Source organism: Macrosteles quadrilineatus, unplaced genomic scaffold, assembly GCF_028750875.1.
Source record: "Macrosteles quadrilineatus isolate MER2022 unplaced genomic scaffold, UCM_ALF_1.0 Scaffold_2__2_contigs__length_208266976, whole genome shotgun sequence".
NCBI lineage: Eukaryota > Metazoa > Arthropoda > Insecta > Hemiptera > Cicadellidae > Macrosteles > Macrosteles quadrilineatus.
Genome location: NW_026542595.1, coordinates 24,638,603 through 24,663,672, shown reverse-complemented (window position 1 = coordinate 24,663,672; position 25,070 = coordinate 24,638,603). Strand labels below are relative to the sequence as shown.

At 33.9% G+C, this 25,070-nt stretch overlaps 1 protein-coding gene across 1 annotated transcript in view; it reads left to right on the top strand.

Moving 5' to 3' along the window:
- Window positions 1-2,730: 2,730 nt before the first annotated feature.
- Window positions 2,731-25,070, top strand: part of LOC128985602 (uncharacterized) — a 109,856-nt gene continuing 87,516 nt past the window's right edge. Inside the window, exons 1-3 of the mRNA XM_054405235.1 lie at window positions 2,731-4,551; window positions 9,245-9,413; window positions 22,987-23,067. Coding sequence (XP_054261210.1) covers window positions 2,951-4,551; window positions 9,245-9,413; window positions 22,987-23,067 — 1,851 coding nt within the window. The 5' untranslated portion in view covers window positions 2,731-2,950. The remainder of the gene's footprint in view (window positions 4,552-9,244; window positions 9,414-22,986; window positions 23,068-25,070) is intronic.

Below are 25,070 nucleotides of genomic sequence, written 5' to 3'. Positions count from 1 at the left end.
TTAAATATTAACAGCTGTTGCATTAAAAAGTAGCCTGGTGTAGAACTATGGATATGGTCGTAATGTAAACAAATCTGAAGAGGCAACTTTAAAGGCCTCTGGGGCAGAGCCCCAAGGGATTTTACCTCTTTCCTCTTTTGATGGCTCATCTTCAGACCAAGACCTTTCTTTAGAGACCCCTACCAAGTTTCTACGCCCAGCCGTTCTCTCAAATTAGCTGTGACAAAAACCCCGTTTTCCTCCAGAAGAATAACATGGGATGGGAATTTAAAGGCCACGGGGGCAGAGCCCCAAGGGAATTCACCATGCTTCTCTTTTGATGGCTCATCTACAGACCAAGAACTTTCTTTTGACACCTCTACTGAGTTTCTACGCCCAGCCGTTCTCTCAAAATAGCTGTGACAAAGAAAAACAGTTTCAAATTAATATATAGACTAGTGTACCTTTTGCTCGAAATCGAGTAATTGCAAAGCATTACAGGCGACTCAAAGATTATGGAAATACTCACGACCTACACAACAGTTAGATTTAATCAAAATATTTTGTAAATATCTTTTCTTTTTTCAAAAAGTCGATCTTGTTTTTTTAGCGTTTTTAGTGTAAAAAAATATTATTTCTATTTCTTCTACTTGGTTGTGTTCTATGACTTTTTCTATGTTTCCATTGTTTGAAAATCGGTTATTTCAATGATTGCTCAAGAAATGTAGCACAGTGTTAATTCAGTTTTATTTTTAGCCTATATCAAATTGTCCAGGATTTCCATTTTAATAATTACACCAACCCAAGATTCGTCTACAGATGCAATATGCCAAAGAATATCTCCTACGTACAATCTTGTAGAAGTGGTAAAAAAAAGGCAGAAACCAAGCCATACAAAAGATACAAGTTAACTTCATAAGAAATAATTTTAAGAGTTACTGTGATATTGGGATTTTCCACTGATTTGGTAATAGAACATTATATTGCAAAACATGACACGATGCAGAATAAAATCGATTTTAAAATCAGAAAAACCCATTGCAAATTCTGTACTTCATTTTGAAAAAAATCAATAAATCACAATTTAAATATTTACAGCTGTTTCATTAAAAAGTAGTGTAGAATTATGCATATGGTAAACAAATTTGAAGAGGCAATTTTAAAGGCTTCTGGGGCAGAGCCCCAAGGAAATTTACCTCGTTCTTCTTTTGATGGTTCATCTATAGACCAAGACCTTTCTTTAGAGACGCCTACCAAGTTTCTACGCCCAGCCGTTCTCTCAAATTAGCTGGGACAAAACCCCAGTTTTTTCACCATAAGAATAACATGGGATGGGAATTCAAAGGCCACTGGGGCAGAGCCCCAAGGGAATTTACCACGTTTCTCTTTTGATGGCTCATCTACAGACCAAGACCTTTCTTTAGACACCTCTTCCGAGTGCCTACACCCAGCCGTTCTCTCAATTTAGCTATGACAAAGAAAAACTGTTTTAAATTAATATATAGACTAGTGGAACCCCGTCGAAATCGACGGTTAATCTTGAGGTTTTATGTAAATTCAGCTAACTGCGATAGATAGAGTGAAGTCATTAAAATCTTAGTTAAATGAAGGGAGGTATTAGGGAGGATAAGCATTATAATAAGTATGACGATTGTGTTCCCTAAAAACGTGATTGTTGAATTCATTTAACACAATATTTCCTACCTTTTTATCGGCTTTAAATCTCGCTTTAAGTGGAGAGCACAAGTTCACATGTACAGAAACCTTATACTGACGTCATAAATATCGAATGTATATATCGATTGTACCGGGTGGTTACGGGTTTTTCTTCGGAATGTAAGTATCGGTTGCACCGAATAAGTAAAGGGGTTTTTTGTAACACTTTATTTGACGAATTGAATACTCTCGGTAGTTTATCCATTATAAATCAAATAGTAGAAATACAATAATATTCGTTACAGGCTGGGAATAAAATAATTACTGATACTTTGGATTGAACATCCAAGATGTTTGCAATTGTTTTCGTATTTACCTGACTTATAAAATAAAAACTTGAGTTCACAGGACGTTGAATACTAAGAATTTATTTCATAGCATCCACAATAATACAATAACTGTAATTAAAGTAGACGAATTACAGGAATTATTATCGATTCTAGAAGAGAGTGAAATAATAATTGTAACTTTTTGACATGTTAACGTTATGTTAATGTTTGGGAATGATTTACTATTTACTAACAGATATTGCCCATCAGTGTAAGGTGACAATTTAAGAAGCCCAAGAGGACTGTTTTAGATGTATTATTTTATGGAATTTACAGTCACGTAAAATAGGCCCTACAGTTTAACCATTGACTAAGTAAGTATTATTGTGAGTACATTCCCTTCGGCCTTCGATAATCGATTGCATAAACCATAACCATCACGATTCCGATAGCTGAAAAGCAGTTGATAGTCATGTGACGTCATTATAAGGTTTCTGTACATGTGAAGAAGTGGCCTCCGTAAGGGCATAGACTAACCAACACAAGAGTATGTTTTATCTATGGTAATGTACTTTTGTACAATACAACCTGAAATATGCCAAACATTATATACATGTAAAAACATCATTTCTCACCGTATTGTCATTGAATTGCGTTTCCGATTTCCGACATCCCAGCAAAACACGATTGTGGCGTCCGCAGGCGTACCAACCGGTATCAATCTATTACAATTTGAATGTACTAATGTACTTTGTGTAGAGTGAGACTGAGAGTGTAGACAGACAGATTTATTCTTGTGTTGTTTTTACTTCGTATGAACGAAACTGTTTTATTTTGAGCACATTTATGTGTTTATTAAGAGTTTAAATATTAACTTGATTGTACAGTAGTAGTGTGGGTTGATATGACATGTTATTAGTTAAGAGTGCCACGAAAATGTGTTTTAATTCCTAGACAGCATAGGCCTAGCTTTAAGTTGTGCCGAGATGGATGCCATGATTGGGCTTGATGTTATGCCTGTTGCTTCAACTGAAGACCCTGGTCCTATTGCTCTTAACCCTGGAATCGAAAACACTTTAAAACCAGATCCACATCAAGAATCAGATGATAATTTAATGCAAAATGTAGATGTCATAGATCTTACCATTGCTCAGGGTACCTCCCATAGGCCTATAGCCTCAACAGAACCTAGCCTTGTGAGAGAAACAATGTCTATCAATCATATTCCAATCACCAACTTTCCAATAGTTGTATCAGATGATGACAAAAATGATTCCACTAAGTTTAATGATGACCAAAGGTTACCGCCAAAGCACAAACTGCCTATAACTGCAATTAGCCCTCCGCAACACCAACCACCTAAAGTACCTAGAATTGATTTCAATTCGAGTTTTGCTGTTCAAAACTCAAATCCCTACTATCCCTGTAAGCCTTACCCTATTTCAAACCATCAAAGCAATAACCTAAACATTCCTCCGACAGTAGTTACGAGAAACCACACAGTTACAAGTAGAGAAGAGTTGCAATTAGACTTGGATTCTCCAATCTGCACAGCCTCTGCCAATAATACACATCATCCTATATGGCCGTTCCCAAACGAGAAGCATCGTCACCCAAGTTACAGCCTAGGCCTACCAGCTGTAAAATCAGTTAGTGAAGGAAACTTTTTTCTTAATGAAGTGCCTCTTCAAACTGTGAACTCAAACACAGTTAGGCCTATTTTGGAAGAAAGACATGCCAAAATTAATCCTATGCCAAGAAATCCAGTGACAGGATGCTGTGATCTAGGCCAAACCTTAGAAAATGAAAAGAGAAAATCAATGTTTTACAAACTACTAGACATGTTTCCTGACATTGAATTAACATTCCTTGAGAACAAATGTCGCTTAAGCTGGGATATAAATGTTGTTTCCGATATCATATTAGAAATGGGAGATTACCCTAAGGAAAAGTATTGCCATAGACCTTCGACATCTAATAACTCAGCTTGTACAAATTTAAAAGTTTCTGTTCCTACTTCAGACAATGTATCAGGTTTCAACAGTTTACCAGTGGGAGACGGGGTGCATACAACTTCAGTTAAACAGCCTAAGACTACATCATGTAACTTGAACCAAGATCCAACTTTAAGTAGGCCTATGATTAGCCCAACATCAAGTACCTGCCATAAACCAAATGGAACATTACCAAAAGATAAACCCAAATTAACTAAAATAGAAGAGCCAACAAATAATTTGAATAAGCTTAATATGTATACTAATACGAATGATATGAGTCAGTTTAACTTTTTGATGGAGATATTCCCAGATGCTGACCCTATTTTTATGGAATCTGTGAGTAAATTTAATGAAACTGAATTGAGAACCTACATTGCTGAAAATATGGAAAAACCTAATTATCCAAAATTTAAACAATCTGAGAAACTGAATAATCCTATTATCGATGATTCTGCAGAAATAGGATTGTACACATCAAACTTTAACCTTGGACATTTTCTTAAAATATTCCCAGACCCTTTTCAATATTTTTTGGATCAGAAACGTAAATGTAAATACTCGGCACATGGTTTTGAATTTATGAAAAGAAGGTGAGTTTAAGTTATTGTATGCCTATCTAAAAATTTTTGGCTGCACTTTAGTTTACCCTACATCCTACATTCATTAGAATAAAAATTATTGATTTATAGATTATTCGATATGTTGATTATTTAATTCGGTTACCTATAGTTACAGGATTAAGTTAACTTAGGTTGTTTTTTTTTTTCTCCAGAATCAGAATATATTTTAGGCTACTTTGTTCTTTAAATACTTTATAGTTTTAACCTAACTAACCATAAACTTGATGTTAGTTTGTAATAATCAATACATCAATTGATACCTATATTCATTCGAATGAATGTAGGACGTAAACTAAAGTGCAGCGAATTTTTTTTTTCTTAAGTGTGGCCTCGTTCACACACAGACTTGACAATACTTTTCATTGTCAAAATGCGTCATGGATAATTCTTCAACTTTAACTCAAATATTTGCAACTACAGTCCAACCTCGGTATATCGAATCTGAAGGGACCGAACTGAATATTCGTTGTATCAAGGATTTCGTTAAAACGAGGTTTGTTATATTGAGGTTAGGTTTGCAGGAATTTCGCTAAGTTGAGGTTCAGAACCAGCATCAGTCAATATAGGTCGGGATTTGACCTCATTAAAACACAATTAAAGTATCCTAGGCTACAATACTTTAAAGTACAGTGTTTACATTGTAAAGTAGAACTTCGATTATCTTGGGTACTACTAAAGGGTAGTGATCTTTAATATTGCGCAATTATGACATTTCTAGTCATTGACCTTGGTACAGGTGTAAACTGTAAGTTTAAAATCACAGCTTACTCCAACCCACCTAAAACCTAGCCAAACACTGCATTGTAACTTATAGCAATAAAACACGGAAAGAACATCAAAGAAATCAGTAGGCTAGATAGTTTTGTAAGCTACTATGCTTGTGATAGGCCGGTAGGCTACGGTACTGCTTTAAATCACAACAGAGGAGTGTCAATACCGTAATAATCATCAACTATGCATTGGTGTTGCCTTAGTTTAAACAAATCGTATTGAAAATAATAAAAACTAGTAGCTTGTAGGGACAGAAGTCCCTAAAAAGCTCAAATGTAAAACAACTTATTGCAACTCCGGTATTTAAACAAACTCAGAATGACATTATCTTCGTGTCAGGATAGGTATCCCTACGTACACCATATATTTTGTGTAAAAAACAGTTTGTTGTCCGTCTTTGTTTGATTTATTTGTTGATGTTAATTTCAATAATTAATTTGAATCACTCCAGAGGTTTAACATGAAAACACAGCAAACATAACATATTATTGTTTGTTTATTATTACTGGTTTACTAAGGTAGCTTTGGTCTTGTGGTTAATGAGGATAAATAAAAGCTTCCCTGATTGGAATTTTAGAAATTGTATTTGTCAAAAAAATATGAAAAGGCAAATATAGGTGTTTTGAGATTCATAAGCTTTTTCTTGGTCAAAACCGCTAAATTATCCCAGTTATTATTTCTAAGTTTATACTTATACTCCTTTTGTTAAGGTTTAACAAAATTCGTGTAAAGTAGAGGCATCCCATTGACCAAACTTAACCCTAGAGATTTGTTTCTGATCAACATAAAAAAAACTACTGTAAGTTTATGTGGTGGTATTCCTTCTTAAGGTACGATTGACTTTACATATTCTATCAAAATAGGCCTAATCATCGGCTGATTCCTACTTATTTTGCGACTGGTTAGGGTTCCATTACCCAGTTAACGAAACCAATCACGAAATTTCTTTTCATCGGTATCTCCGACATCCATATTTTTGGTTAGGCCTAGTTTTAAAAACGGAAACTACTTCTAGGTTTTACTAATTAATATGGATGCTCCCTTTATTACCACCGCACATGCTAAGCTATATTATTTGAACCTTTTGTAATTAATTCAACTTGCAAATTGAAGACGAATGATTAAAGATATTTAATGCTTTAACAAACTAACATTCACTACACATCAGAACAATAAAACTCACTAGAAAATATTATTTTCTCCATGACAACCGGAATCAATAAAAAATCATCTAAAGATAAACAAGTAAAAATGTCCACAATATCAAACAGCTGATAACTAATTCATATCACAAGCACACGCCCCTGTGGTGTCAACACGAGCACGACGGACATCAGCATTATGGTGTGGCATACCATCAACCTCTACGCTGGTTTGTGAGAGCTGCCGTGAGACCACACCAGGCTTCCATCTCGTAGTACATAGAGAGTTTTTAAGCTTGACAAACACAGGTTCATTAGGTGAAAACTCAGTTCTTAGTTGCTCGTCACAATTTACAGGTTCGCCCTTACACCTCCGCCTGTAGCAGAACAATTTAGAGCTTGGTGCCGACTCTTCATACAAATCTTTTGGTGTTAGATTATACCAATATACCATTTCTTGAACACTTCTTCTGGTTCTTGTTGCCATTCTCTTTATCGTTCTATGGTTTCTTTCAACGACTCCATTGCCGGACGGACGGTTTACACACCTAAAACGACGGATAACCCCCCATTCCTCACATATTTGTTCAATTTGTTCACATCTGAATGTTGCACTATATTGCTTTAATGCTTTAACAAACTAACATTCACTACACATCAGAACAATAAAACTCACTAGAAAATATTATTTTCTCCATGACAACCAGAATCAATAAAAAATCATCTAAAGATAAAAAAATAAAAATGTCCACAATATCAAACAGCTGATAACTAATTTATTTCACAAGCACACCTTTTTTGCTTGGAGCATTAGGTAGTACCTGGTTAAAATATCCTCCAAACAATATTGTTTTTCCTCCCATTGGAACTTGTCATAGTACTTACCATAGACTAACCAACACAAGTAGACTTCTCATCCCAATGTAAATTTTGAAGCACGTTTTTCGTGTCTAGTTCATGTACGTGACACATGGGCGCTAGTGTTGACGAAACTTTGTTTCTATTATTTTAGGGTTAATTTCTTGATTTGTGCTTTACTGTTTGGTTATATAACTAGGGGACAAGTTATTGTTTATGATTAGATCGTATTATTTGGCTAAACGAGGTTTTAAATGGCTGTAATAACGGGAAACAAATTGTAAACAAAACACGACCTCTACAGAAAACCGTACAGAACTAACAATAAAATTGTCTTCAGCTGTTCCATAAGGATGAGAAATCTACTAAGGGAGTATGTTTTATCTATGTACTTACTAAATGAACAAAATATATTGCCTGTACGAACCTATTTCATCTTTATTCCCAGGATGTTTTCTAAGAGTGGCCGTTGAGGTTATTCCACTTCATACAACATTTTGATTAACAATAAATCTCCAATTAAAAATGCTAGTATAAATATACAAAAAAGTGTAGAATAAGTCTTTAACATACGTTTTAAAATCAAAGCAAATCAACATTTTTCCATTTAATCTTAAATCATTTATTATTTAGCCAATGTTGTTATTTCATGTTAAACATTCCTTCAACACAACAATAACCTTAAAATTAGAAGAAAATAACTATTTACAGCCATTATAAGCTCAATTCCTTCTCCTATGATTCTACTGCATAGTAATCATGCACATAACTAATTTACTTAAAAATACACAAATCAGGAAACGTTATCCCTGATTTTATATAGTAAATTGCAGAATTGACTGGCAAATGAGTAATCCAAATGTAATATTAGGCTTATTTGCTTAGTGATGAATCACGATCAGCTGTATTGAAATAAAAATGGCTTCTAATGCTATTCTTATGGAGAACATTTTACCTTATACCTAATTTTGTGTTAAAATTTGTGGGATATCACTATTTTTTCCGCCGTCACGGGGTCGAGACCTTTAATTTGAGCCCTCTCCCGCCGTTCTACGTCTTCCCAGTCGCCCACAATTTTGACGCAAAGAATCGGCCTACGAAATTAATATATAGATAAATAGATATTAGATAAGTCGTTATAAAAGTGTATAATCATAGCCAACTTAAAGATAATAAAAACACCCGTAAAAGGAATGTTAAGATATCGATGTTGCTATTCTTTATCTTTGCTTTGTTCTTCTATTCTTTTTCTTTCTTAGGTTTCTCTCAACGTTTCTCTTTATCCAAAAATTCTACAAGTCACCATAGTTACTTATCACCCAATCACATTTTACTAAACATTACGTCGTCTCAGTCCTCAGTGAATGAAATCAGTTCTCAGTTGTAACATAGCGTGCATGCAGCGATGACAGCAGACGGGGATGTGTAAACGGAGCAGACGAATGTTAGCGCAAGCGTTGACGTCACCTTTCCATTTCATTTAATGAAGAAACTGATTTCTAAAAAACAATAATTGGGGGTGGGGGGTTCGTTGTATCGAGGGAGAGGCGCAGACAATTCGTTAAGTAGAGGTTAAATTCGCTATGTAGAGGTTCTGACAATGATAAATTCGCTATATTGAGGTGTCTTATTTTAGCCGGGATCATGAAAAATTTGTTAAATCAAGGTCGTTGATATGGGTTGTTCGTTATGTAGAGGTAAAACATACATTGTGTCTTATGGAGAGTTCTAGGGGATTCAAAAAAATTTGTTATATCAAGGAATTTGTTAAATAGAGGTTTGTTATATCAAGGTTAGACTGTATCCATTCTGTATCTAGTAGGTACCTAACTGATAAATTATAGGCTATAGTTGAAGATGTATAGCCTACATATTTTTCCTGTTTCCTTTAGGTACAGATGTCACGCATTGAAGACTATTTCTTTAAAATACAAGGAGTATGAATATAATTTAGTTAGAACGTGTGAGTTCCTCGATGCAGCAAAGCCTACTAGGGTGTCCAAACGAACTCTACAAGAAATAAAAATGCCAGAGGAAACTAATCTACCTTTTTTGCAAGAGGTATGGTATGATGATAATTTAACCTAAGTATATTCATTGAGTATACACGTACTAGAGTAGCCACTCAATGGAGGTTATCGTTACCTGAACAGCGCTGTTCCAGAGTAGCGTCAGCGGCCCGAACTATCCCACCTCGCATTTTATAATGGATTTTTAATACTAAATAGTTAAAAGGTCCTCAGAGGCACACTGAACTACCGACAGACTACCGCGACCCAAGCGTCAGCGGCCCGAACTACCGTACATAGCCAAAATCGATAACAGCTAATAGCATTATGTGACAACTCTTATACGTGTATACACAATGGTATAGTCTAAAATTTCCTTTTAACTTACAAGAACAAATTATCACATGATTAGATCCGTGAAGTTAGCGTATCCACTTTTATTCTTACCAATCGTTAGTTCTCAACAGTTCCCCAATCTTTTTGTTGGTTGTTCTTAAAAAAAATGAAAGAGTTATAGCCTATAAGAAATGGATACTCTAGAACTTCACACTTCCGGTTTCTAGTGGGCACCGTATTCTGGTGAAAAAATGCTTACATCTATAATATATATCAATTGTTAGTACTTAGTTAGTTCTCAATAGCTCTCCTATATTGTTTTTAGTTCTCCAAAAATAAAAAAAAGTCGAGGCATAAAAGTGGTAACGCCAATTTCACAAAGAATTTCAAGCATGCACCGTTTTCTGGTGAAAAATGCAGATATATATATTTATTTATTATTTTTATTTTTAGCGAATTTCCCATTTAGGGAATAAGCTATTACCGTAGTACTCATGGTAAGACCTGGACCCGGGACCGATTAAATTTTTTTTTTTGAGGTCCCTAGAGGCCAAAAACACCATCCGTTCAAATTCATCTTACTAATATTATAAATCTGAAAGTTTGGGTACTCTAGAACTTCACACTTCCGGTTTCTAGTGGGCACCGTATTCTGGTGAAAAAATGCTTACATCTATAATATATATCAATTGTTAGTACTTAGTTAGTTCTCAATAGCTCTCCTATATTGTTTTTAGTTCTCCAAAAATAAAAAAAGTCGAGGCATAAAAGTGGTAACGCCAATTTCACAAAGAATTTCAAGCATGCACCGTTTTCTGGTGAAAAATGCAGATATATATATTTATTTATTATTTTTATTTTTAGCGAATTTCCCATTTAGGGAATAAGCTATTACCGTAGTACTCATGGTAAGACCTGGACCCGGGACCGATTTAATTTTTTTTTTTTGAGGTCCCTAGAGGCCAAAAACACCATCCGTTCAAATTCATCTTATCTTACTAATATTATAAATCTGAAAGTTTGTGAGTTTGTGTGTGTGTTTGTGTGTGTGTGTGTTGCTCAATCACGCATAAACTACTGGACGGGTTGGGCTGAAATTTGGCATGATGATAGCTCACATTCCCGATTAACATTAAAGCATATTCTTATCTCAAAAATCCTTTCGGGCTCCGCCCCAGTGGCTCTGTAGTTCCCCATGTTCACCTTATGATTTTTCATATTTTAAAGGAATTAATTAATCTTAACAGCTGTTTCAATTAAACAAGTCGGTTCTGTTCTATGATGTTCAATAGCATAAAAGTTACAAGGATTACCAACAGGGTGCAGCACTATTATTTTTTTTTTTATTTATGACAACAGCTAATTTCCACCCAAAAGGTGAGTGAGCGTAGCGAACGAACTTCAACCTGGAGGTGAGTTAGCGTAGCGAACGAGCTAACCTGAAGGCAAGTGAGCGCAGCGAACGAGCTCCAACCTAAAGGTGAGTGAGCGTAGCGAACGAACTTCAACCAGGACGTGAATGAGCCATGCGAATACTTATGAAGTTAAACGGGGCAAAGCCCGCGGGTACAGCTAGTATTTATATATGTGTGTTTGTTAGCGCGATAACTCGAGCAAAAATGATCCGATTTTGATGAAATTTGGCACATACGTGTAAACCTCCGTTTATTCGAACGAGTTCGCGATCCAGCATAATCGGACCATGGGAACGGGGGTTTATGGGGGGTTTTATGGAGTGAAAATGGGGTTTTCCCCATGATTGTTTTTTGTAGAGCTTAAATAAAGAAATAGAGCTCGTCAGTGGTCGAAAGCTATCCTGCTACCTCTGAGAACTATTCAAAAGCTTTGCAAAGTCTTAAAAATCGTTTTGGTAGAGATGACTTTCTCATAGAAGTGTATATTAGAGAACTTTTGAAGTTAGTGCTGAGTAATTTAAACAGTAAGGTAGAAGTTTCTTGTATTTATGATAAACTGGAAACCCAGCTAAGAGCATTGGAGACATTAGGTAGACATCTGACAAATGTTCTACTATGTTATATCCTCTTACAGAGTCTTGTTTGCCCGAGGAATTGTCGAGAAGTTCCTATGTAGATAATGCAGATTTGAATTAATTTGTAGATCAAGCGACTTCTGTAATGAAAGATAATTTAGTATATTTAAGCACTCTTGTATGCCTAACAGCCACGGAGAAAATTCAAAAATAGTGTAATTTTAAATTCCCATGTTATTCTTATGGAGAAAATAAAAATTGTTGTAGTTTACTTGTTTATGGATATATATTGATAAAATTTGGCAAATTTATTTATTTCATCATATACTATTGACGTTTGGTCAAAAAAACACTTTTGACCTTCCCCGTAGCAGCAAACCTAAGCACTCGTTAACCCTTTGAGTGCCAACATCCGGGGAACCGGACGTTTTTAAAACGAGCCAAAAGTGCCGACGTCCGGCCGACCGGACGTTTTTAGAAAGAGCCAAAAGTGCCAACATCCGGCTGACCGGACGTTTCGTAATGATCGAACAGTTGTCATAACAACCGAATGGATACTCGGATTCTTTTAACCCATATATTAACATTGAGTCAAAAGTTACTAGATGCGATACATCGATTTTCGTTGGTCGAAATATCGAAAATTCGATTTTTACGAAATTTTAACCTAAAAATCGCCAGATCGCGCTCGGCATTTTTAGCGCGACCTTCGGGAAAAATCATCGGCATTTTTTGAGCGTTACTTTTATTTCTCGCCTGGCACTCTAAGGGTTAAATCTAATCCTATACTCTAATACGAGCAATGTTTGCTTGTATGCTTGCTTGCTTGCTTGCTTGAACAAAGATCTCGAAAACGGCTCCGACGATTTTCTTCAAATGTTGTAAATAGTTCATTTCTGGCCTAAAAACGAGTTTCATGCAGTTAGAACTGTCAACAAAAATCTAATTACGTAGAAAAATGAAACTGAAAATCACATTTTTTTAAACATTAGTCTTTTGGGTTGTTAGGTAACCATGTTGGCTGAATTAAATAACAAGGAAAAAGTAAACAAAAGACTTGAAGTTGTAGCATGTGTTCATAATGAGCCAACTACCCACAGTATACTAGCAAATTACAAATACAGTACAAAAGGAAATACCCCCGCCGCAGCAAACCTGCAGACTAAGCGAATTTCCATTTGACTGATTGGATCTACACTGAAATGTCTACTTAAAAATACAACATTTATTCTTGATTTAAAAAGAATTAGTTTTTACAAGTACTTAGGTTTGCTGCATCAGGGAGCGTAAAACTGTTTTTTTTTTTTTTTTTTTGTAAAATGTGAATAGTTAGTAAAAAATAAAAACATTTTCCAAATTTGATCAAAATATGTTCACAAACAAGCAAACTACAACAGTTTACTTATTCTCCATAAGAATAACATGGGAATTTTAAATTTAAAATTTTTTGGAATTTTCTCCGTAACCATTAGGCGCATAATAACGCTTCAATATACTAAATTATTTGTTTTTTTAAGCTCTACAAAATGGTTTGGAAAGAAATTGCTAAATTTTATGTTTTTGGGTCAAAAATGGGAAAAACCTATTTTTACCCCATAAAACCCCCCGTAAACCCCCGTTCCCATGGTCCGATCATGCTGGATCGCGAACTCGTTCGAATAAACGTACGTTTACACGTTTGTACCAAATTTCATCAAAATCGGATCATTTTTGCTCGAGTTATCGTGCTGACGGACACATATATATATATAAATATATAAATACTAGCTGTAACCCGCGGGCTTTGCCCCGTTTAACTTCTTAATTTTCAAGATTATCTCGTTCGCATGGCTCAATCACGTCCTGGTTGAAGTTTGTTCGCTACGCTCACTCACCTTTAGGTTGAAGCTCGTTAGCTACGCTCACTCACCTTTAGGTTGGATCTCGTTCGCTGCGCTCACTTGCCTTCAGGTTAGCTCGTTCGCTACGCTAACTCGCCTCCAGGTTGAAGTTCGTTCGCTACGCTCACTCACCTTTTGGTTGGAAATTAGCTGTTGTCATAAATTAAGAAAAAAATAATAGTGCTGCACCCTGTTGGTAATCCTTGTAACTTTAATGCTATTGAACATCATAGAACAGAACCAACTTGTTTAATTGAAACAGCTGTTAAGATTCAATAATTCCATTTCTCATAAGGTTAACATGGGAAACTCCAGAGCCACTGGGGCGGAGCCCGAAAGGATTTTTGAAATAAGAATATGCCTATATGTTAATCGGGAATGTGAGCTATCATCATGCCAAATTTCAGCCCAATCCGACCAGTATTTTTCGCGTTCACTTGTCACAAACATACATCCATACACCCATACATCCATCCATACATCCATACATCCAAACTTTCTCATTTATAATATTAGTAGGAAGTAGGATAGTAGGATATAAATATATATATATATATATATATATAGATATGAATTTGAACGGATGGTGTTTTTGGCCTCTAGGGACCTCAAAACGAAAAAAAAAATCGGTCCCGCGTCCAGGTCTTACCATGAGTACTACGGTATTAGCTTATTCCCTATATGGGAAATTCGCTAAAACATCACTTGTTAATATTGAGCAAAGATTATACTTAAGATTACTCGATACATTGTAGTCAAGGGTAGCAGTGCGAAGTCTAGGATCTGTATATGACGATTAGATTAAGGTATCTGCAATCCTAAAATGCTATGGGAAGGGAAGGAAACAGGTCCGTGATGTAGGAAGTGGTGAAGGTAGTAGTAAAGGCAATCATAAAATGCTATGGGAATAGAGGGAAACAGGTCCGTGACGTAGGAAGTGATGAAGGAAGTAGTAAAGGCGAGCAGTCCGGAGTGTGGGGACTATTTATGACGATAAGATTAGGGTATCTGCAATCCTAAAATGCTATGGGAAGGGAGGGAAACAGGTCCGCGACGTAGGAAGTGGTGAAGGAAGTAGTCAAGGCGAGTAGTCCGGAGTGTGGGAACTGTTTATGACGATTAGATAAGGGTATGGGCAATCCTAAAATGCTATGGGAAGGGAGGGAAACATGTCCGTGACGTAGGAAGTGGTGAAGGAAGTAGTAAAGGCGAGCTGTCTGGAGCGTGGGAACTGTTCATGACGATAAGATAAGGGTATGGGCAATCTTTAAATGCAATGGGAAGGGAGGGAAACAGGTTCGCGACTAGGAAGGGGTGAAGGAAGTAGTCAATGCGAGTAACAGTAGTCCGGAGTGTGGGAACCGTTTATAATGATTAGATTAAGGTATCTGCAATCCTAAAATGCTATGGGAAGGGAGGGAAACAGGTCCGCGACGTAGGAAGTGGTGAAGGAAGTAGTCAAGGCAAGCTGTCTGGAGCTTGGGAACTGTTTATGACGATTAGATAAGGGTATGGGCAATCCTAAAATGCTATGGGAAGGGAGGGAAACAGGTCCGTGACGTAGGAAGTGGTGAAGGAAGTAGTCAAGGCGAGCTGTCCGGAGTGTGGGAACTGTTTACATGACGATTAGATAAGGGTATGGGCTATCCTAAAATGCTATTAAAAGGGAGGGAAACAGGTCCGCGACGTAGGAAGTGGTGAAGGAAGTAGTCAAGGCGAGCTGTCCGGAGTGTGGGAACTGTTTATGACGATTAGATTAAGGTATCTACAATCCTAAAGTGCTATGGGAATGGAGGGAAATAGGTCCATGACGTAGGAAATGGTGTAGGACGTAGTAAAGGCGAGCCGTGTGGAGTTTGGGAACAGATTTATGTAATGTATATCCGATACTAAGACTGCTTTCAGAGTGAATTAATGATTTTCTCCGAGCAAAGCTCGGTCCCCAGGTACTGTTATTTAAATAGGGAATAAATATGTCTTATTTATGGAAATACTTGTTATTTAAATAGGGATTAAATATGTCTTATTTATGTAAATACTAGCAGAGTACCCGTCCTTCGTACGGGGTTTGGCATATAAGTTTAAATTGCTTATTGCAGTTATACTCAAGCTTTTCGTTTGCAATGGGGGAGGACAAAGTTTGATAAAATTTGCTTCTTTAAATTGACGGTATAAGCACACACGGTTTACAGCTGATCATTTTTGTGTTTGGTTGATTCAATTTTGCTCTCCAAGAAATTCATCATTCTGAAAATAATTTATTATATCTAGTGAGTATTATATTATAACTTGTTTTTAATAGGATTATATTTCAAAATTATTTACTTTCAAACCATTATTCTATCCATTTATAATTATAATTCAGTGAAAAACCAACCCACAATATCCATAACCTATAAACAACCTAAACTAAAAATTTCATAGTCAGCTGCATTATTTCTTTTGTTTACTATACTATTTTGTGTCAAAATATGAAATCTATAATTCAGACAAGAAAACAAAATACCCCCGCCGCAGCAAACCTGCAGACTAAGCGAATTTCCATTTGATTTACACTGAAATGTCTACTTAAAAATATAACATTTATTCCTGATTTAAATAGAAATAGTTTAACAAGTACTTAGGTTTGCTGCATCAGGGAGGTAAAACTGTTTTTTTTTATGTTAATAGTTAGTAAGAAATAAAAACATTTTTCAAATTTGATCAAAATATGTTCATAAACAAGCAAACTACAACAGTTTACTTATTCTCCATAAGAATAACATGGGAATTTTAAATTTACAATTTTTTGGAATTTTCTCCGTAACCATTAGGCGCATAATAACGCTTCAATATACTAAATTATTTGTTTTTTTAAGCTCTACAAAATGGTTTGGAAAGAAATTGCTAAATTTTATGTTTTTTGGGTCAAAAATGCGAAAAACCTATTTTTACCCCATAAAACCCCCCGTAAACCCCCGTTCCCATGGTCCGATCATGCTGGATCGCGAACTCGTTCGATTAAACGTAGGTTTACACGTTTGTACCGAATTTCATCAAAATCGGATCATTTTTGCTCGAGTTATAGTGCTAACGGACACATATATATATATATAAATATATAAATATATAAATATATATATATATATATATATGAATTTGAACGGATGGTGTTTTTGGTCTCTAGGGACCTCGAAACGAAAAAAAAAATCGGTCCCGTGTCCAGGTCTTACCATGAGTACTACGGTAATAGCTTATTCCCTATATGGGAAATTCGCTAAAACACTAATTAACAATCCTTCCAAAGACAAATTTCCATCTCAAGATGTTGTGAATGAACTCATTGATAAAATTAATACATTAAAAGAAGAATTAACAAAACTTAGAATAGAAAAGAAAATTCTAAACAAAGAAATACAAACTTTACAGGAAGAGAAAAATGAACGATTTATGAGTAAAACCTCTAAAGAAAGAAGCCAAAAATGTTTACCAATATATAAAAATAATGATGAAGATAATTACTTAAGTGACATACAGTTACAGTCTTACTCTCAATGTATTTCAGATGAAATATCTGCCATTAGAAATGACATAATTTTAGTAGAACCTACAGTTACACAATTATTCATGTACCGTACTGTTCCGAATATGATAATACTGTATTATAACACTAACATCTCTACATTTCAATGAAGCTAATTATGTTTTCTTTTCTATCAACAATTCTCCAAAAAATCAAAATAACAATGGAAGCCATTGGAGTTTATTGGTGTACAGTAAAATTGATAATACCTTTTGTCACTATGACAGTGTATATGGTTTAAATGAAAAATATGCTAAACTTTTATCAAAAAATGTGAAAATGGATGCTCCTTCAAATCAGTTGAAACTTCCCAACAAAAACAAAACTTTGAATGTGGTTTACACGTTATAGTTAATGCGAAACTAATAATAAATCAAATTGTAAACGATAAGTATGTTCATATGAAAGTTAAAAAAAACTCTACCCCAATCCCCAAAAAATAACACCAACTTTGAAATCAAAGAAGTAAAAGACTGTAAAATCTTGACAAACGCAAAATATCCTCAGGAGAAGAAAGTACATCCAGTCCAGTCCTCAAAAAAACTAATCAATTTCATAAGATTAACAAACCTATAATAAAAGTTAGATCAAAATCTACAAAAGTGATAAACCAAACTTCATTCAAAAACAGATTTTCAATACTTGGATCAGATGAAGTAGAAATTACTAGCACAAATATAACAAATATTAATGAAAATACAAATAATGTAAATAATCTTAGTAAAAACTCAACTCCTATAACCAATGAAACTGAATCACATAAAAAATACGAAAAAGGAAAACATTTCAGTGCAGTATTAAAAGATAAAACCAAATTCTTACCAGATTGTCAAGCTAAAATTGCGAATAACGTACCAAACCACAATGAAGACGAAGCGGAAAATTATGTTGATGTACTGAACTCTTCTACTAGTTTGTTAAAAAACAAAAAGATTGAAAACATAGAAAATGACAATACTCTCAAAGAGAAAACGAAATTGAATTCGACCTCATTAATAAAATATAAAATAAGAATTTTATCAGACAGTCATGGAAAAAGCATAAGAAACTTGCTAAACAAAAATATTAAACATGACGAATCATTTTAAGTTTATAGTTCTGTAACACCAAATGGAAAAATGGTCCAAATTTTAAGTACTGAAAATAGTTTTTACTATAATAAAAAAAGTATGGATAAAAATGATTTTATAATAATTACTAGCAGAGTACCCGTCCTTCGTACGGGGTTGGAATATAAGTATAAAATGCTTTTTGCAGTTATACTCAAGCTTTGCGTTTGCAATAAGGGAGGACACAGTTTGATAAAATTTGCTTTTTTAAATTTACAGTATTCTATAGTATTACACATCTACTACAGCCATAATGTTCTACCTCTTCACCTACAAAAAAAATATAGTGCTGCACCCTGTTGGTAAATCTTCTAACTTTTTAATGCTTTTGTATATCATAGAACCAACTTTTTTAGTTGAAACAGCTGACTAAATTCTTTAATTCCCTTTAAATATGAATACTCATAAGGTTAACATGGGGAACTACAGAGCCACTGGGGCGGAGCCCGAAAGGATTTTTGAGATAAGAATATGCCTTTATGTTAATCGGGAATGTAAGCTATCATCATGCCAAATTTCAGCCCAATCCGTCTAGTGGTTTATGCGTGATTGAACTTCAAACAAACAAACAAACAAACACACAAACTTTCACATTTATAATATTAGTAAGATATTAGTAAGATGTGTGAAACAAATGACATTTGCTTAGAATTAAATGTTGATAAATTTTTCAAAAAGATTTAAGAAAGAATAAGAAGATTATCTTACACAAATGTTTGTATTATTGGCCTACCTTGGAGATACGATTCACCAATGCTGAATAAAAAAATATCAACAATAAATGAAAAGCTATATGAATCGACTATTTTAAATTAACATACAAATTTCATAAGTTGTTCACATATCTCACGCTCCTTTTACACAAACCACAGACTCCACTTCAATAAAAAAGGGTAAATTAGAGCTTACCAAATTAATAACCAATCTATATAAATAAAATTAGAGTTTTGTCTGTACATTGCTTAGAATAATGAACTTTTTGGTTATTTTTACATTTCATAGGTCAGAGAAACCGAATCAAACCTTATCTCAATTTCTGTCTGTCTGTCTGTCTGTCTGTCTGTCTGTCTATCTGTCATTCTCTTGGTAACGCTAAAATACGCACTTTATTACAACTACTCCTCAATAACTATAGCACTGTCCCGCCTGAAACTTATTTTCCAAATACTATACATATATGAGATGGTTTTAGACGTATTTCATCGAATATGAGACAGTTAGATATTTAACAGTAAACCCTTGAAAATCAAGTTTTTGTCGATTTTTGACGTGGAATTTCTGGAAGCCCATGTTAACCTTATGAGAAATGAAATTATTGAATCTTAACAGCTGTTTCAATTAAACAAGTTGGTTCTGTTCTGTGATGTTCAATAGCATTAAAGTTACAAGGATTACCAACAGGGTGCAGCACTAGCACTATTATTTCTTTTACATTTATGACAACAGCTAATTTGCAACCTGGAGGCGAGTGAGCGTAGCGAACGAGCTAACCTGAAGGCAAGTGAGCGTAGCGAACGAGCTAACCTGAAGGAAAGTGAGCGCAGCGAACGAGCTCCAACATACAGGTGAGTGAGCGTAGCGAACGAACTTCAACCAGGACGTGATTGAGCCATGCAAACGAGATCAGATAGTAAAAATAAAAGTAAGCCTACCGTTATAGGATCGACCGGCAGACACAGAGGTAATTTAACCTTTTATTGATTGTCATACCGATCCGGAACAACAAAAAACAACATAAAATGAAGCTATGTATAATAGTTTGGCCAGCATATCTTAAAATATGCAAACCAACTGCTGTTCGTTATATAAGAAGGTTTCAACTGAATATTATAAGATCCCCGTGCGTAGAACGGGTACACAGCTAGTTATATCTATAACTATAAATTTGAATCAGTTATCAAACAAATTCCTGTTAAAATAACCGAAAAAAATAATTTTTTAGAGAAATATCAAAACAAAAGACACATAGTTTAACAAATATCAGCATTAAAAACCAAGTTGTACAGACAAATTCTACAATTTACAATTTAAAAGCAAATTAAAAAATGAAAATTGGTTGCCAGTCTTTACATTTGGAAATACATTTGGAAGAAAAATATGAATAATTCAACTCAATTTTATCAAATCATTTTACAAAATCATTTCCTCTAAAGAAAATCAATCTATGTAGTTCAATGGATAAAATTAAATCCTGAGACAAAAGAACTTAGAAATTATGTTACAAAACTATATTCAATGACAAAAAATTTAGATTCCACCCATGCCTTGAGAAGAACATACCGAAAAAAAGAAAGAATACAGAAATTCCATTAGAGAAATTAAATCGGCAGACATCAAGAACAAAGTAGTTAATCCCAAGAACCCCATGAGAGAATTATGGAAATCTGTTAACGAAAATATAAAAAAGACCAAATCAAAATTACAAACCAATTATGAAATCAGGAATTCAAATGGAAACAAGCTTACTGATCCAGATTTGATTGCTGAAGAATTCAATAAATTTTTCATAAATATTGGACAAGTAAACAATGTCATGCAAATCATCTCTTGAAACTTTATACAATTATAATTCTATATTTTTACGCAATACAAATGAAGAAGAGGTTATAAAAACTATTAACGATATTAAATCCTCTACCTCTTATGGCTTTGATGGCATCTCTTCCAAAATTTTAAAATTTTGCTCTTCTGAACTACTCCTGTGACGTATTTAATAAATCAGTCCATAACTAGTGGTAAGTTTCCACACTTATTAAAAATTGCCAAAGTTATACCAATTTTTAAAGCTGGTGATTCTCAAAATACCAGCAATTACAGACCAATATCTATTCTTTCTCCATTCAGTAAAATATTTGAAAAAATAATTCTGAATAGACTTTTATCATTTCTTAAAATAAATAAAATATTATCAAAAAATAAATTTGGATTTCAAAAGAAAATAACAACCACAAACGCTATATTTGAAGTAATTAAATATATTACTTTTCATCTTGATGGAAATAATAATGTGATGGCACTATTTCTGGATTTAAAAAAAGCCTTCGATATGGTATGTCATAAAAAACTTTTAGCAAAATTAGGAATTGCACTACAATGGTTTGAATCTTACCTTAGTAACAGGCAACAGTCAGTCCAAATTATATTTATTGATAATAACAATAATGTAAAATATTATAGTTCAGAAAAACTTGAAACAAAATCAGGTGTCCCACAAGGTTCTATACTAGGTCCAATTTTATTCATAATATACATAAATGATGTGGCATATTCAAGGAAATTATCTGAAGTAATATTATTTGCTGATGACACAACTTTATTGACATCCAGCCAATATTAGAGAAGAATTAGAAATTAAATTTTATGAAGAAGCAAATGAACTAGCACAATGCTTCATGGAAAACCATTTAGAAATCAATGTAAATAAAACAAAATTTATGGAATTTTCAATCAGAGATAAAATAAAAAAAGATTTCAACTTAAATATTTTAATTGATGAACAACATATAGAAGAAATAAAAACATTCAAATTCCTAGGACTAATTATAGACCAAAATTTAAATTTCAACTCGCATATTGAACACTTATGTAAAAAACTTTCTCAAATTATTTTTATACTAAGAAAATTGTCTATGTTCTGTAGTGAAGACGCATTACTCACTGTATATCATTCGCTAATTATTTCCAATATTAGATATGCAATACCTAACTTGATATGGGGCTCAACTTCATCAAAAACTAAACAAATATTTAAATTGCAAAAGTCTGCATTAAGAATTATTTTCAAATTAAAACCACGCCAATACTGTAAAAAAATATTTAACAATTACCAATTTATGACCTTTTACTCAATTTATATTTATGAAACATTACTATTTTTAAAGAACAATTTTGAGAAATTCTTGAAAAATGATAAATTATGTGAGAAGAATTATGATTTGAGAAAATTACAAACATTTTCTTCTACTTTCTACCAAACAAAATTTTATGAAAAACATGTTTATTACAACAGAAGAAAATTATTTAACAATGTGAGCTATCATCATGCCAAATTTCAGCCCAATCCATTCAGTGGTTTATGCGTGATTGACCTTCAAACACACAAACAAACACACAAACTTTCACATTTATAATATTAGTAAGATTTTAGTAAAAATGTAATCAGACAAGTTGAAATTCGCTTAGTCTGCAGGTTGGCTGCGGCGGGCGAATTTTTTTTACCAATGACAATACACCAATTTACAAAGATAATGTTTGACAGCTACAACAGTGAATGTTTATGTTTTGTGCTAGGCATTAACAATAATAAACAATGAAAAGAATAACAGTAATATAAATGAAACGAGTAACAATAATAAATAATGAAATGAATAACAATAATAAAACATTATAATGAAACATATATATATATATATTAAGTTCCTTGTTAGTTCTCAATAGTTCTTCAATATTGATGTTAGTTCTCCTAAAATAAAAAATATATTATAAGGCATTAAACGTGGTCACACCAACGTCACAACAATAGAATTTCCAACGTGCACAGTTTTCTGATGAAAAGTGCTTACATTCCGGAAGTGCTTACATTGGCTACCTCGCCGCGAAATGCTATGACGAGGTACACTCGTATCTTGATTACAAAAGATTATTCATTCTGATTATTTATTATATTTATTTATTTATTTATTAAGATTATTTATAGATTATTTATTCTGTCAATATTTTAATGCAATATTGACAAAGTTTTTTTTCAGGCTTGTTTCATTGAACACCAGATAGAAATCAAAACTTATTTAGATGGTCTAGCTGAAGCAAAGAGAGTTCAATATGAACAGGTAGGCAAACAATTTGTTTATGTTAAACTTTAGATTTAAGCTTGACAATTAGTTGTTAGTCCGTCCAGCCTTTAAGTTATTTAAAGGTTTTGTTCTTTAAGATCCTATTATTATGGCAATTTTTTAAGTTTAGATAGTAAAATATACTTGCTTAGGTAAACCTTTTTTATTTAATCCAATTTTTGTGAAATCCTTTGCACGTGATGGAAAAAGTTTTCTTTGTTCTGTTAAAAAGGGATGTGTTACAGAAAGTCAACTGTGACTAAAGGTCAAATAATTTATTCTTGTACCGTTAGATCAAAAACAATATATTTTGCTGTAGCGTTAGGTACAGAATTGAAGCAATGGTACCATTGAGTAAGTACCATTGAGTCAACAAGTTAAGTCAGTACTAAAAACATACGCTGTGTATATGAGTTTGATCTAATGGGATTTTGACCTAGTGAACAGTTCCTACGAGAACAAATATTTCAACAAACGATCTATTTCGTTGCAATAAGTCAACAGTACCGCTAGGTCAAAAGTATATTCTGTTCAAAACAATGATAGTCCTCTCGACGCATGACTTCAATAATTTTGTGTTTTGGCGTACTTAAAGTTGTGCTAAAATATTAAAATTTTATTTCCTTAGTGATACTATTGTGATGCTATTAGTGATTCTACATAGCCTACATGTTTTATATTAATCTTGATCCTGATATAATTATACTATACTGATGGATGACACAAACCGAAAAGAGAAAATGAGTCGTTGCTAATTATTCTTGTTGGGGGTTTTTTTTTTTGCTTGGGTTTGTCTAAATAAGCAATTCTAATGCATTGCCAAGTGTTAATTTTTAATAAGTGTTTGCTTTGGATAAATTATGTACCTTTGCCTGGATGAATTTTAGCAAAAGAAATATCTGTTAATAGCCAATTGTGTAACGTAACTTTCATAGGTGTAGGCTATTTTGTTTTGGCCTAATATGAGGTACATACCTTTACGTCAACAGTTCAAACGTAGTTAGTAGAACTCACATGTTTCGCCTGTTCAGGCATCGTCAGGTGATATCCTTGCAAGAATGCTTTGTCTTCATCCATGATGGGGTCGTCAAGAAACATTGAAATAAATACACATACATTACGCACAAAAACATTTAACAATTAGAGTAGGCCTACTATTAACGGTCGCGGTACGGAGGCAGACTGAACTTGCTGGAATTATGTAACACCGACCCCTCCTCCGTTATCAGTAGTTGTACTACAAAGGTCAAACTGTTCTTGTCTATTGTTGATGGCTATTATGGCATTGAAGATAGAGTGTGATTTGAAATTTAACTGGTCATTTAAAATATTGTTTTTATTGTGGCTGTCTCGGAAGCTTTTGTAAATTTCAAACTGTTCTAGCGAATCCAATTTATTACCTTTGTTACAAACATGGAGAATTTCCAGGCTATTGTCAATTGTATCTATGGTGTGATTTTTATCTAATAAATGCTGGGCGAAAGTGGATTTTTGTTTGTCTGCTCTGGGGTCGGGGTGATGTTCCTTGAGTCGTTGAAAAAGGATCTGCCTGTTTGTCCAATATAAAAAGCCTGACAATCCATACACTTCAATTTATAAACTCCAGACTTGTCTAACTTGTTTTCAATAATATTTTTTTGTGTTGAAGCTTGTTTGGTTTTATTGGTAGTTCTAAATGTTAATTGAAGCCCGTGTATCCTTAAAACTTTGTTGAGTCCATTCTGAGCTAAGTGAGTATTCTATGCAGATGTATTTCATCTCAGATTCATTTAGCCCTAGTACAGGAGCTTTTGGTTTGGTTTTCATTGTTTTCAATTTTGTTGCCAATTTATTTATTATGCTCTGTTTGTAACCATTGGAAATAGCTATGTGCTTAATTATATTTAATTCTTTCTGGTAGTCTTTGGCTGAGAGCGGGAATTGAAGTAATCTGTATACTAGGCTATTGTAAGCGGCGAGTTTATGTGATATAGGATGGTATGACGTGGCATGTATTGTTT